The sequence below is a fragment of the Branchiostoma floridae genome, chromosome 11 (genome assembly GCF_000003815.2).
Source record: "Branchiostoma floridae strain S238N-H82 chromosome 11, Bfl_VNyyK, whole genome shotgun sequence".
NCBI lineage: Eukaryota > Metazoa > Chordata > Leptocardii > Amphioxiformes > Branchiostomatidae > Branchiostoma > Branchiostoma floridae.
The window spans coordinates 3,261,307-3,276,209 of record NC_049989.1 but is presented as its reverse complement, the minus strand read 5'-3'; the positions used below and the strand labels follow the sequence as shown (position 1 = coordinate 3,276,209).

Below are 14,903 nucleotides of genomic sequence, written 5' to 3'. Positions count from 1 at the left end.
ACGAACATGGAACGTACCGGCTGGGTTCCACCGTTCGAACCCAGGTTCGGACCAGGAGTTCGAAACAGATTGACTCAAAATATGATGAATCTTAAAAACTCTTACTTTGTACTAAAACTCTGTGTCTATGTGTCAGTTTGGTTATCATCATGCCACTTATTATATTGCATGTGACAGCCGCACCCATTCAGATTCTTGTACCAAGAAATGAGGTCTGTGACACAATGCGAAATGTATAAAAATTGGGTCCGTCCGCAGGGTAGTGTGCTCGGGTAGCTACGACCAGACTGAAACTTCACCGCTGTGATTTGTGCATGTTCGCAGTTAATTTGGGGGCAAAACCGTTTCTCCTAAAATTTACCCTTCAAGTTTGGTATCAATGTAAAGGTGAGGAACTGGACTGTCCGACTGTGGACGAAACTGATTGTGTCCCGGCCAACTGGATAAAAGATAATCACAAATACAGAGACCGAAAATTGCTTTTTTTTGAGGGGCCACAACGTTGGCTGATCTTTTGCAATGCAATAAATATCCATTTGGCTGTGCTGAGCAAATCATGTAGATACGAAAAAGTATAAACATTATGTATATCTAAGGTGTCTTTGTTGCAAAATAAGCTGTTGTTTACACCCATGCAGCGGGGTCAGCCCGTGACCCGGCGTAAGCCGTATTTCGGAGAATAACGCGTTCTAGGGTGACCTGCGGTTCGACTGAAGATGGGAAATGAGATAACCTTTGATGACATATTCTGGAACCTTTGACCTAACTTCCTGTCAGTTTCAAAGTGTGTCTAGCACATGGAAATAAGTGTGGAAACACGCACACACAATGATAGATAAACAGGCACACTAGAAATGACAGACACACTAAAACTAACAGATAAGAGTTATCTTCGTATCTTTAAGTTATTTGTTTTGATCTGAACAACGAGTTTAAACTTAGGAAGCACTGACTAAAGGCTTTTAGGTGGTGATACACTGTATAAGGTGAAGGGGATATTGGTGTTGACCTCGGTGCTGAATTTAGAGCTGTTGGTCAAACACAAGCATGCGATGTCTTATTTTACCAAATCAATAAAAAGATCTGCAACTAGAAAGGCCGACATTTGCTTGAGAGCAAATGCAGCATATTTCAGCCATCTCCCTCCCCATGCAACAACAGGCTATTCCAAAATCACCCATGTGCAAGAATCGAACACTTTTGTTTAAAAGTCACTTCCACTAATGACACTTAATGACACCCAAAAATGAATCTTACAAAATTCCTAGTGCAAGAATGGGCTCTTCCAGTGCACCCCATGTGAATTTGCACAATAGACCAGTTCAAAAATACTCCCATTGAGAGACATTAAATAATCAACAGTCGAAAGATGAATTTAAAAAATATGTACCCCCTCCGTGCCAGAATGGACTCATCCAGATAACACCGGGCTCACTGATTGGCTGCCAATCCCCTTCGGGATGTTGACTCAGGCTACGTGATTGGTTGCCTCTTTAATCAAGTTACTAGCATATATAGACATATGCACATGCTGTCTTCAGGTGGGAGAGGTCAACGACCTTGAGGTCGTTAACCCTCTGGCCAGTGGAGAATTACTTAAAAAGTACCCAAATATATCATTTTGAAGTGGTTTATGCCAGAAATTATACATGGGTCATTTGAATGAATATCTAGTGCACCTATTTACCAAAATGTAGGTCATTTGGTTACAAGACCAGGGAACAGGAGCGAAAAGCGTACGTTTTTGGTCAAACAATGGCCAAAAAATTCCAAAATTAAGCATTTTGTTGTACCGTATGCAAAACGTGTCAATGAATTCATGTGCGCATATGTAGACGGCACTCCTATACCAAATTTCAGGTCATTTGGTTGTAAAATGGGGGTATAGGAGCCAAAAAATTTCATTTCTGGGGCAAAAAATGGCAAAAAGTGCCAAAATTAAGCATTTTGCTGTACCGTATGCCAAAATTGTTTTTGGAATTTTGTGGGCATATGATCAAGGCACCTCTGTACCAAATTTTAGGTCATTCGGCTGTAACACCAGGGAACAGGGGGGCAAAATGTACATAAAAATTGCAAAAAACATGAATAAAATCATTTTAAAGGAAGATATGAAAAAAATGAGAAAAAAGCATCTGGGTATTGACCCATTCTACCCTTGTGCCAAATTTCAAGTAATTCGGTCCAGGAACGACGGAGTTGAATCGATTTGAAGATTTGACAGGAGAAAGAAAGAAACATTACGAATACAATATATTTCACCATACCTATGGTATGGCTGAAATATAAATATCAGTATATAGTCTTGACAGCATGACAGTATGCCTCTGACAACTGCAGTAGTCATTTCTGTGCAAAGCACCTATGGGGTCTTGGCTTGGGTTTGTTTTAAATACAGATGCGGAACAGATGCATGAGGACTTGGAAAAGGTTCCGAAAGGTTTGTGAGGAGACAGGACAAAATGAAAGTCACTTTGTATTTGGAAAGTCTTGTTTGCTTCCATTTTGGAGTCCCAACATTTTAACCCTTTGCTGGATAGATAGTTTCCAAATCCATTTAAAGATTTGAGTTCTGACGTAAAGTAATGTGTAACGTTACATAAATTTTAAAGATCAAACTTTCTTTCTGAATTCAAAGTGACCAGTATGATATGCTTGTGCAGCTTTCTTGCTGGGAGTTAAGGTAAGGTCAAAATAATCTTTCTCTATCCTTTATACTTGAGACTGTGACATTGGGGTTAAGGTTCTTGTAGTTCTGACCAGTTATTCTAATCGTCAGTATTTCTTCAGGATCAAATAACAAGATATTTTCTCAAACAGAATCTAGAAAATCCTGGTCAAGAATGCTTCAACTTCTGCTGTGCTCTGTGTGATGACTGTTTTGTCAATAAAATAACCACTATTTTCTCTGTCCCTTTTAACAGGTTCCTGTGTAAAACCAGGACATTTCATTTTTAATTATCATTCTTTCCCCCTGAAACTAACTACTGAATTTTATTTTCATATTATTTGCAATTAGCCTTCGGGCAAGAATTTATTGGGAAGCAGAAAGTTTTGTTGCTTTGGGGTCATTTTATCTAATAGTATTGCTTCTACAAGGAACAAAAGGATTGACAGTTACATGAATGTAGCGGGTTTTGTGGTCTAACTTTAAGAAAAACTATAATATGTATGTTTTACAGGGTGTTTTCTCATGCCAGATACGAAAGTACTGAAAAACATGGGTGTTGTAACCTGTAATAAGAAAATAAGAGTTTTACATGGCTCTGTCTTGAATCAACTTAAACTTCAGATCACAATATTATGTTATACAGGATAACGTAATGGTCGGTTCGAAAATTCAACCATGTCGAGATCCAGACTTGTTCGAAATCAATTGTTCCAACTGTCCAAACTAAAAGCCCTGCTGATTGGTTCCCTTCAGGCGATCCCCTCACGGCCAGGCTGAGAAAAGAGAAAGAAGAAGCCGAGGGCCAGGTAAGTGTCTCTTTTATTTCTCTATATTACACACATGCATGGTCCAATACAAACGTTAGGACAGCAGCCAACTCCTGCTTCTTTAGTGTCCTGATTGTTGTCGTTCAGTATTGTCCTCTTAGGGAGGAGGTTTACCTATTTAAACCTCCTTGCTCTTAGTAAATACTCTGGTGGTACTTCTCCTGATTAACCTTCTCCCTACTCATTCAAATTTTTCCCTATAGTGCATATTCCCTGTTATAAACATGCAAATCTTTTCCATAGTGTCTTGTCTTTCTTGCACTAAATGCTGCAGTGTTAGGTTCCTTGTAAAGAAATCTGTCTTCACTCCATCTCAATGTGTGTCTCCCTTCTTGTTCTTCCCTGTGTCTTAACCTCTTACTCTTTGTGTGGGATTCCTTCCATGTGGCTGGTGACTTCAGGCCAAAGATATTCGGTTGAAGGTAACTAAAGAAGACTGTGTGACATCCATGACATCTAAACCATTTCATCCACATGTTGGAACTAACATCACCTCTGTTTGTTCTTTTTTCATGACATTTGAGAGAGCATCAGCAGATGCGCTTTTGCAGTACTAAAGCTTGATTGTACTTTTTAACAGATATGAGACACAGTTTTTGAAGAAACAGCCTTATTTAAAACACCTTATTTTGTAAACAGCATTGTGCTTCTTACAGATCTAAGACACAGCCATTAAAGAATTGTTTTTGAACACCATTTTCCTTTGGAGAGCTATGCAACCTAAGTCTTGACACAGAATGTAGATTGAATACTGGTTTCCCCCTGTTCAGATTGACTTCCTGAACTCTGTGATCGTGGATCTTCAGAGGAAGAACGATGAGCTTATCCGTCGTATTGACCAGTTGGAGAGTGGTGTGAATGGGGAGGACCTGTTCGATGAAGAGTGAGTAACTCCTGCATGTCAACCACTTCTTGAGTTACATTGTACACTTATATTGAAGACATTTTCATCTGCTCTCTTTTCACATGAGCACCCGAGGTTTGGAATTTTCAATTGATGTCGTAAATAGCTCTTCTGCCTAGTCTTAGTGAACAGAACCCACAACATCTCTGCCCCTTCAGCTTCTACTTAGGACAAAAAGTATCACAAAACGATTTATTCCTTCTTTTAATTCTAGTATAGTCTTGGCATGAGTTAGGTCTGTAAGAAATGAAAAAAAATGTAGGCAAGATTGCACTGGCAACAGTAGGTGTACCTGTACAATGTATAAATGCACTGTCAAGTTGCTACCCCCACCCCATTGCTATGGAGCCAGGGGTCCTAAGGGGGTTGAACTTAGTTGGTGTATGTCAACCATTGACTTTTACATTAGCTGCATTCCTGTGTAGAATTCACACGATTGAAAATATCTGTCTTATAGAACACCTTGATATTTATGCATCTTTTGTTCCTTATTTTGACACATGGCAGAAACAACTTTGGAACTGGATTAATAATTTTTCTCTTCACTTCTGTCCCACCATCAGGGAAGAGAGACTAAGACAACTCCCCCCTCCCCGACTCTTCTGCGACATTTGTGACGTATTTGACGAACACGACACAGACGACTGCCCCAAACAGGCCACCGAGTATGAGGAGTACACCTCCCACTCCCAGCATCATGGAGACAGGCATGAAGAACGCGCCTTCTGTGATAATTGTGAAGGTGGGTTCTAAAAATACTGTAAAGTCATTCATTCGTGTAGTGCAGTTAGTAGTAATTCGTAGCATCACGGAGACAGGCATGAAGAACGAGCCTTCTGTGATATTTGTGAAGGTGAGTGCAATATTACTGTTAAGTCATGTGTGCCTCCCATTCACAGCATCATGGAGACAGGCATGAAGAACGAGCCTTCTGTGATAATTGTGAAGGTGAGTACAATATAACTGTTAAGTCCTTCATTCAATTGTGTAATGCAGTTAGTAGTAATTCACAGCATCACAGAGACAGGCATGAAGAACGTGCCTTCTGTGATAATTGTGAAGGTGGGTTCTGTATTACTGTAAAGTCATGTGTGCCTCCCACTGGCAGCATCACGGAGACAGGCATGAAGAACGAGCCCTCTGTGATAATTGTGAAGGTGAGTTCTAAAACTACTGTAAAGTCATTCATTCAATTGTGTAGTGCAGTTAGTAGTAATTTGCAGCATCACAGAGACAGGCATGAAGAACGAGCCTTCTGTGATAATTGTGAAGGTGGGTTCTAAAACTACTGTAAAGTCATTCATTCAATTGTGTAGTGCAGTTAGTAGTAATTGGCAGCATCACGGAGACAGGCACGAAGAACGAGCCCTCTGTGATAATTGTGAAGGTGAGTTCTAAAACTACTGTAAAGTCATTCATTCAATTGTGTAGTGCAGTTAGTAGTAATTTGCAGCATCATGGAGACTGGCATGAAGAACGAGCCTTCTGTGATAACTGTGAAGGTGGGTGCAATAATACTGTAAAATTTACTCATTTTCACAGGGACTCAATTTCGAGGAAGGAAGGCTAAGGAGTTTTTTGGCAGTGTTTTACCTTTGCAGTTGAAACATTCTGTTGTCCAGTAGTACTTCAAAGGAAACACATATTTAATCTGTCATGAATTCATGGTGGAAAGGTCAACAGGAAAATAAAACCACTGCAGATTTACAGTACAGTTCAGTCATACATGTACATAAGTTTTAAAGGCAATGTATTGTGTATTGATATGTATTGAAGTTTGTTACCAATGCTTTTAAACCATGGTGTACCATTGTTCATGAAGGCTAATAACATCTGTACAATGAAGATTTTTGAAAGTATTATATATTTAATGTATTCTCTTTTACTTGCAGTTTTTGGCCACTGGACAGAAGACTGTAATGAAGACGAGGAGTACTAACCATGGGGAGGGCCCAGCATTCGCTACCATCACAAAACACCCCTATAATTCAATGGACTGTTCCACACTTGCTAGGCAGTTCAGAGCAAGTAACTATCCAAACACCAGTGACATCTTTAATACATCATTTCTGTAAAGTGGAAAACTTGTTTTCAAGAATTGAGCTATCAATTTGAAAAGATTGGGAATTTTTGGGGACATGAATATGTCCTTTGTCTGAAAACAATGTCCAGCAAAAAAATGGTGGGACTAGCAGGGAATGCTGGGAAGGGTGGGAATGTGTACAGATGAGTATGTATCTATTAGATTGTTGTAATTTTATATTCATTGCTGGCAAGGCAGGGAACATGGCAAAGATTCTCTCAACTAAATTAAAATTCACAAACTTCATTGCCCCAGGTGTTTAGTAAAATAACAAGATGAATTGAAGTAAATGTTTCAGAACATTGGTACTAAGATGTTAATGTGATAATAAACACATTAAGATTGTCTAGTGATAGACAGTAATACATGTACATTGAGAAAGCTGGGGTGATAAAGCAGTGTAAGTTGAGCCATAAATTTGTATGAAAAATGTCCCTGTCTCTGCTTGTCATAGCAGAGGGGCGAAACAATATCTGCTGTTCTGTTATCGTCTTAAAAGATTTTTGTATACGTCAAATAGATATGACTACACAGTTTATTCCTGGGAGCAGATACGTTAAGGTATATGGCATATCTTTTCGCTGCTAGAATATAAAACCTAATATGGTTTGTGAAAGTTACAAGTCATATAGCATTGCTATGAAATTCTTGGCTTTGGTTTCGACTTATTTATTTGGTTCCCGTGGGTAGCTTGCACATTATGTCCTCAGGTTCTTAATTTATAGTTATCTAAATTATCAAACAGTAACTAATTCTTTATACTGGCCGGTGTTGCATATGCTTCCATTAACTAGAGGATCGAGGGCTTCTTTCCTATGATTTTGTTACCACTATTTAAGTTTGAAGATTTCTAATTGACCTTGCAGAGCGCTCCCATGGTGTAAACCGCTGTGGTGGAAATTGGGAAAAAAACATTTGTGGTCGGTTTTGATGTTCATCAACTGTTGAGAGACTTGGACAGAGTGTGTATGTCAGGACCTGGGGAGAGGGCGACCTGGAAAAGGTTTATTGAATAAAGTGTGATGAATACGTTGTGCTTGACATTGTTTGAGTCGTTCATTGATGTTCCAGTTTGGTTTCGTAGAATAATATTTAATAGAGAATATTCAGGAAACTTCTATTTAGAGCTACACTAAAGCAGCAAGCACATGGCTGCAACCTAGCATGGAGTCCAGCCTTCTTGTGCTTTGTTCACTCCCCAAAAGTCTACTTCTGCCAACAAGTATGGTGTTCGCTACCATTGGAATTTGCATATAATTATGGCGAATATGCAAATACCAATCGTTCCAATGGTAACTTGTTGGCTGAAGCTGAAGCATACCTTCTGGGAGTGACCAAAGCACAACAAGACTGGACTCCAGGCTAGCAGCAACCATAATTTGATATCCTGGTAAATTATATGACTTCTTCAAAATGCTGTCCATGTTTTGGCCACTTTCATTATACATTTTTGAATTGGAGAAATTTATTTCTTCATCCACAGGACTACAATGTAATTACAATCATTCATAGACACTGACTTATGTGAAGATCTGATACCACTTAATTCCTCAAGAAGTTAGTGTCGAGAGCACTTAAACAACCCAGTGTTCAACTTATCTTCATAACAGCGTACATGGTTGATGAATAAGATGCGCAACATGACTTAAGCAACTGTGGATAGATTTGTGAACAGTCAGACATTTCGTGTAGCATCCACAAACTTTGGTCAGTGACTTTCAACAGGTAATAGAATTTAAAATTGATGAGTAAATGAGGTTAAGAAAAATCTTCTGTAGACAGACCAAGGCAGCAAAATTGAATTATAATTATACAAGACAGTGTATATTGTTTTCCTCTTACTCTCAGTACATATTCTGCATCATGTGTTTCTCTGGTGCCTGTTTGTGTGCCAGGTACAGGAACCCTATACTGGACAGGGCACTGACCAGGAAGATCACATCAAACCACCTGTGGTAAAAGTTAAACTGCAGGTCCCCTAACACCTCCGTGATGATGAGTCTGTACTCCTCAGGCATGTTCATCCTCATTAAGAGGACAGAGGATATGAAGTACATTCCCATGATCTCCGCAAACAGGAGCACGATGATGTTAGAAGACTTGCTGCTCGCGATGGCGTAGAAGAACTTGGTCATCGTGATGAGGAGTCCTCGGATGGAGGTAACGATGAGGATTCCGACCAGCAGGAAGGAGATGTGCTGCGACCAGAACTTCACGTCGAACTGGATCCCGAAGTAGACCACGACGATCTCGATCCCGCGCGTGATGGGGTCCGTCTTGCCGACGCGGTCGAACACGATGTTGACCGTGGAGATGAAGATCTTCCACATGCAGTAGAGAGAGAAGAAGTACCCCATGATGTTGAAGTACTTCCCCTTCAGAGTTTTAGAGTAAGCGATCCGCTCCCGCTGCTCGTGCAGATCCACCACTTCAAGAAACAGCTGCCTGCTCAGTTCCTCCAGCGCGTCTACGTCCTGCTGCAGCTGCCGGACATTCTCTCCCGCGGGGGAACTCGTGGTTACGTTCTTCAGCATCCCCCAGATTCCCGCCGACCTCTGCGTCCCAGAGCCCGCCTGCGAAGCAAATCATATGTATGACATCTGAAGAAGTGGAAAATTTTCCTGAAATACTGTAAATGCATTTAAGTTTGCCCGGATTTAATTTCGCGGTAGCGGGAAAATGGACTTTATGCATTGGTTTTAAGTTCACGGTAACACCGTAGACTGCAGTCTAATACCATAAAAGAAAAATGTTCGCGGTGGATTTAAGTTCGCGAACCCACCGCGAACATTTCTGCATTTACAGTAGTTGAACTGTAATTTCCAACACAAAAATTGGACCCAAATTTTTGACTGCACAGCATCAGTCTGTGTCAAGGAATGAATACATGACAAAGACTGATGCTGTACAGTTGAAAATTTGGGTGAGTCCATTTTTGGGTCGGAAATTACAGTTCAACTATTTCAAGAATGACTTCTACGAATACAGATGACCTTTGAAGTTAAGTGGAAAACTTGATAGTTTGGTGCTGCCTTTATTCATTTTTCGGACGGGTTAGTTGAACGATTTCCCATTCACACGTTCTACGAACTTGGCAAATTCAGTATTTTTGCAAGCCCCGTCATTCACTGAAATCAAAAGATGGCAAAATATGATTTTGTGACTGAGTATAGTCTATTTTGACGCATTGGACGCCCTTAAACTGGGGAGAAAATCCACTGACAAGCATGAAATTCTGATTGACCAGTCTTCTACTGTGACCTCTGTTACAGCATTTGTGCTTCTTAGGATACCTTAGAATGCACTATTTTAACTTAAAATCATCACAAACTCTGCACCATGGAAGGTGGATGCTTCCAGACCCTGTACATTAGTCACTTACTGCGAATCACCAATGAATTTGGACTCCCTATGATCAAATTCTAGCTAAAAGCCTGGTGCTGTGTGGCACACTTACATACCTGCGCCTGCCGCGTCTCCCTCTTGGCGAGCGCGATCCGCTTCTTCTTGGTGAGGATGATCTCCATGTTCTGGAGCAGGCGGCGCTCGTGGGACTGGATGTCCGTGTCGGTGACGTGCCGCAGGAAGTACTCCATGTAGGTGTAGGGACAGTTGACGGCACCGAACCCCGACAGGAGAGCCATGAGCGTCACACCAATGACTCCCACTCGGCTGATACCTTGTTCTGGTGGTACAATAGGAAAGGAATGGTGTTAATTCAAACATCCGAAGGAAGTACTCCATGTAGGTGTAGGGACAGTTGACGGCAACGAACAACGACAGGAGAGCCATGAGGATCACACCGATGACTCCCACTCGGCTGATACCTTGTTCTGGGGGCACAATAGGAAAGAAACGGTGTTAATTCAAACATCCGAAGGAAGTACTCCATGTAGGTGTAGGGACAGTTGACTGCACCATACCCTGACAGGAGGGCCATGATGATGAGCGTCACACCGATGACTCTAACAGGACTGATACTTTGTTATGTGTGGCACAATAGGAAAAAATGGTGTTAATTCAAACAGCACAAGGAAGTACTCCATGTAGGTGTAGGGACAGTTGACGGCACCGAACCCGGACAGGAGGGCCATGAGGGTTACACCGATGACTCCCACTCGGCTGATACCTTGTTCTGGGGGTACAATAGGAAAGTAGTCCAATAATGGCTTCATTTTAAACAGCACGAGCAACTATTCATACATAGTACAGCAATGTCATCATCATCATCTTAATAGGGCAGTACAGTACACTGAAACCCAACAGGAGGGCCATGAGGGTCACACCGATGACTCCCACTCGGCTGATACCTTGTTCTGGGGGCACAATAGGAAAGGAATTGTGTTAATTCAAACAACAGAAGGAAGTACTCCATGTAGGTGTAGGGACAGTTGACAGCACCAAACCCTGACAGCAGGGCCATGAGGGTCACATCGATGACTCCCACTCGGCTGATACCTTGTTCTGGTGGTACAAGAGGAAAAAAATGGTGTTGATTCACACAACACAATAAATTATCCATATTAAGTTCAGCAAATTAGAGCAGGCACAATCTTGCACAAGAATAACTGCACTTGAGACACAAATATACACGCCTCTTTTGCAGCCTCTAAGAGTAGGGCTTTTTTTTCTTAGATGTGCTTTCTTTGGTTCATTTTATGGAGGCATCTGATATGCCATAAAAAAAGAAAAGTAAAAAAAAAAGGCTGTTAAGGAGGCGAAATATAAACTAAAGGGCAGGTACTACTGTAAGCTAAGTTGGTAAAACAGATCTCTGATCTAGCATTTATTGATGGATTCACTGATTGGAACAGTGAGGATTGTTGATGACTTGAGAACTGACCTATTGAGAAGATGCCATGCTTGGCACTGAGGATGGGGAAGGGGTCTCCCAGCTTCCAGAAGAAGTACATGAATGTGAGCCAAACCCCCACAGTGAGCCACACAATCAGACGTCTGCGCTGCAAAGACTGGACAAACCTGATAAACAAGGGACAGAAAGAGGTTGGGTTAGTACCTCTGACATCTACTTCAGAAACTCACTTTTCTGTAACTCTTATTGCTGTACAGATAGCTGTTTTTTCAAAAGTATACATGTGTGTCCCTTAGTGTTATGCGCTCTATGAGTTTTCATACCCGAAATAAAGTACAATATGCCTGTATGTGCAGTCTGATGCATTTTGGGTAGTACTGTAAATGCATTTAAGTTCGCGGGGATTTAATTTCGCGGTAACAGGAAAAAGGACTTTTAGCGGTGGTTTTAATTTTGCGGGTAGCACCATGCACTGTAGTCTCTTACTGTTATGGAAAAATATTCAAGGTGGTTTTAAATTCGCGGTGAAGCAGCAGCCGCGAAAACCGCGAACATTAATCCACCGCGAACATTTCTGCATTTACAGTATGTCAAGGTTCAAGGCCCCTGAGAAAAAAATATGCCTGGACATGTGTCAAGCATGGCTTAGGCAAGAACTGTTTTACAAAATAGAAACCTTCACTTTAACCCCGCATGTTGTGCAGTTCAAACTACGATCCAGCTTATAGCTCATTAGCTGTGAACTATTCAAGTCTGACATATGTACAGAGATGCAATATCTGCAGTTAAACTGTAAAAATGTGAAAACTGAATTCTGTATCAAGTTATCCACAAAACCAGTGTCATTACTGTGGTGACACAAGATCATACATCATAAGCTTCATACCAATAGTGTAACATACCAGACACATGAAAACCACCCATTTCTGTCAGATCACATAGTATACAATAACATTAACAAGGTTCGAAATACTTTTTTCTGCATACCTGCACTGATGCAGGTAACATTGAAAATTACTTGCACCAGACAAATTTTACCTGCACCACTCTGAATTCAGGAAGTATGGATCATACTAAAAAAAAGTAAAATTGTTCACGAACCTTTGCTATTTTCTCTTTTATACTTTATAGGTAGTAACAGTCAATGCAGCTGATAACAATCCACATACACCTACATCATATGGACTATTTATGTATAAAATCAAGTACCAGAACCAGTGCAGGTTAGGTGCAGGTAGACACCAGAAATACCTGCACAGCTCCAGTAGCTGCACTAACCTGCATATGCAGGTGGTATTTCGAGCCCTGAATAATCATACACAGCAGCATAAGTATAATCACTACATCAGATTCCTTCTAATCTAAACCCTCCCACCTCAAGTTGCTGACGATGAAGTAGGCGATGTAGAAGGGCAGCAGGAAGATGAGAGAGAACAGCATGGCGTACAGGTCCAGCTTCCAGTGGAAATATCTGCAACAACAGGAACAAGTGTCATGGTTTATTGTACCATCAGCTTAATGTGTCAATGATGGTAGACCTCCTATAATAAGCACCGGAAGGACCAAATCACAAAAGACACAAAAACGTCAACTGGACTGAGTCTTAAGACAGTGGCAACCAGAGCATAGGAACGTGCAACGTGGAGAAACTTGATGGAGAGTCACTGGCTTAAGGGGCCAGTCACTGGCCTAAGCACTTAAGCAGGTAGGTAGATGTGTGCACATACACTGTACACCCCATTACTTTACTTCTGATTTTGTATACAGATCATCCTAAGATTCTTGTAAACAGACAGGTCTTTTTTTTTTAATTTTAAAATGGATGTATCACCTGTAAGCTACTGTAAGTACTATATATCAATCAAGGAGACTATCAATGTAAGTTGCTTTTATAATTTCCCTGAAACCGGTGTATGATTAGTTGAGTACCAATGCTTTAATTACTCCCTGGAGCCTGTACAATTCTAGTATCTAGATCTCTTCATAGTTGTACATAATGTTACCTGCTGCTGGAGTTCAGAAACCCGACAATCTCAAAGATGATGAGTTCAAACATGGTGCAGGACAGGGCAAAGGTCACAGCAAAGGTCAGCTGCACCACCCTGGAACAAGAACAAGGGTCAAAGTTCAAAAGTTGTCAAAGGTGAAGGCCCTGACTTGCCTGACTTTACTTTATACATGTCTATGGCTAATGGTAGACATACTCTACATAGTCTCTATCAGCTGGTGTGTTTGTTTTCACAACAATGTCCGGGCCAGTTTGCCTTTGCCTGTTTCATCTAGCACTAGGCATGCACAGTTGGTAGTGTGAACGGGCTTATATACAGGCTTTTCCTTGACGTCATAGTAATTATAATTTGAATCCGACGACGACCAAGTTGCTGGGTAATTGAATTAAGCAGTAGCATCTTCATGTCATAAACTGTGATCCAACATGGCGCAGGTGACGTCAAATTAAAAGTTAAACTCTAGATCTTTATCAATGATGAGTCTGTCTGACCTGTGGTGGATTTCATAGTCCTTGAAGAGTTGGCGCATGAAGAATATCCAGCCGAACCCAAAGAAGAAAGCCTGGGGTAAAGAAATCATAGTTCTGTGTGTTAGGACCAATATCTTTAAGTTAACAAATTCAATATCTACATGTAACATTATATTGGAGTACATTACTGAGTTTAACAACTTCATCACTAGATCAGTGACTGGTATTCAGGACATTGTTTATAGCATGGCATTAACTTTTTAACTTTAAGTCTTTAAATTTTAATGCTAACATTACATGTACAAGTAATATTAAGACCATGTGGCTATTGAAATAGAGCATATTGCAAAGGAACAGTTTATGATGTCACTCCTATGAGCTGTTATTTCTTGAAGACTTTCTTGTGAGGAGTTGCGTGTATGTGAAGTGCGTGTGTGTGTGTGTGTGTGTGTGTGTGTGTGTGTGTGTGTGTGTGTGTGTTTACAAGAGTGATCTAACAGACACATACATACCTGGGTCGTGAACATGATGCAGGAATCCACCAAGAAAGACATTTTGGCTCTTGTCCAACAAAACTGATGAAAACTTTTCACAAGAACTCCACTGGAACGTCAGATATCAAAACAGGTTGTGACTGGGCCCCCACTGTACTCTGAACGGCAATACCGTTTGATTCTCACCGACAAAACCTTCTCTACTGCTTCTAATATCTTTCACGTAATGGGATTTGACCTAGCATTTCTGATGCAGTCTACCCTAGGATATTGTCGTTACCATCGCAAACTCAATGCCAACACATCACAGTCCGAATTTTGTACCTGGTGGCAGCCATGTTGGAACTTGAAGTAGCGCCGACTAGCGGAGTATAGCAGCAGTACAGAAGATCAATTTTGAAAGACGGTTTCATAGCGTCATCCTTCGATACTGGTTGGTACTGCAATGCACCATTTACAGTAAAGCAATGTTAGCCTACACTTCCAGGGAGATCTACCTGTGGTATAAGCTGATCTAGCTGGGCAAGGAGTGTTCTGAGCCACCGGGAGATCTGCCTGGAGATTAGCCTACACTGGCTGTGGAACGTAGCTGACAGATCCATGACTTACATGGCCTTAAAGAGTGAAAACCA

The 14,903-nt window shown here is 41.0% G+C and overlaps 2 protein-coding genes across 13 annotated transcripts in view; one reads left to right on the top strand and one right to left on the bottom strand.

Annotated features, from left to right (window-relative positions):
• LOC118425666 (CAP-Gly domain-containing linker protein 1-like) overlaps nucleotides 1-7,521 on the top strand; it is an 80,473-nt gene extending 72,952 nt beyond the window's left edge. For 11 of the 12 annotated variants that reach the window (XM_035834657.1, XM_035834658.1, XM_035834661.1 and 8 more), the window contains 5 exons: nucleotides 3,425-3,477; nucleotides 3,900-3,920; nucleotides 4,269-4,381; nucleotides 4,966-5,144; nucleotides 6,295-7,521. In XM_035834657.1, the coding sequence (XP_035690550.1) occupies nucleotides 3,425-3,477; nucleotides 3,900-3,920; nucleotides 4,269-4,381; nucleotides 4,966-5,144; nucleotides 6,295-6,341 (413 nt within the window). In that variant the 3' untranslated portion in view covers nucleotides 6,342-7,521. The remainder of the gene's footprint in view (nucleotides 1-3,424; nucleotides 3,478-3,899; nucleotides 3,921-4,268; nucleotides 4,382-4,965; nucleotides 5,145-6,294) is intronic. The other variant, XM_035834655.1, reaches the window with a different exon arrangement.
• LOC118425714 (Golgi pH regulator-like) lies at nucleotides 6,537-14,632 on the bottom strand. Its single transcript, XM_035834761.1, has 7 exons — nucleotides 14,290-14,632; nucleotides 13,799-13,869; nucleotides 13,302-13,400; nucleotides 12,674-12,769; nucleotides 11,329-11,465; nucleotides 9,947-10,170; nucleotides 6,537-9,058 (listed from the first exon to the last, which is right to left on the bottom strand). The coding sequence occupies exons 1-7, from the start codon at nucleotides 14,329-14,331 to the stop codon at nucleotides 8,330-8,332; spliced, it is 1,398 nt and encodes a 465-aa protein (XP_035690654.1). The 5' UTR covers nucleotides 14,332-14,632; the 3' UTR covers nucleotides 6,537-8,329.
• Between the last annotated feature and the right edge of the window lie 271 nt (nucleotides 14,633-14,903).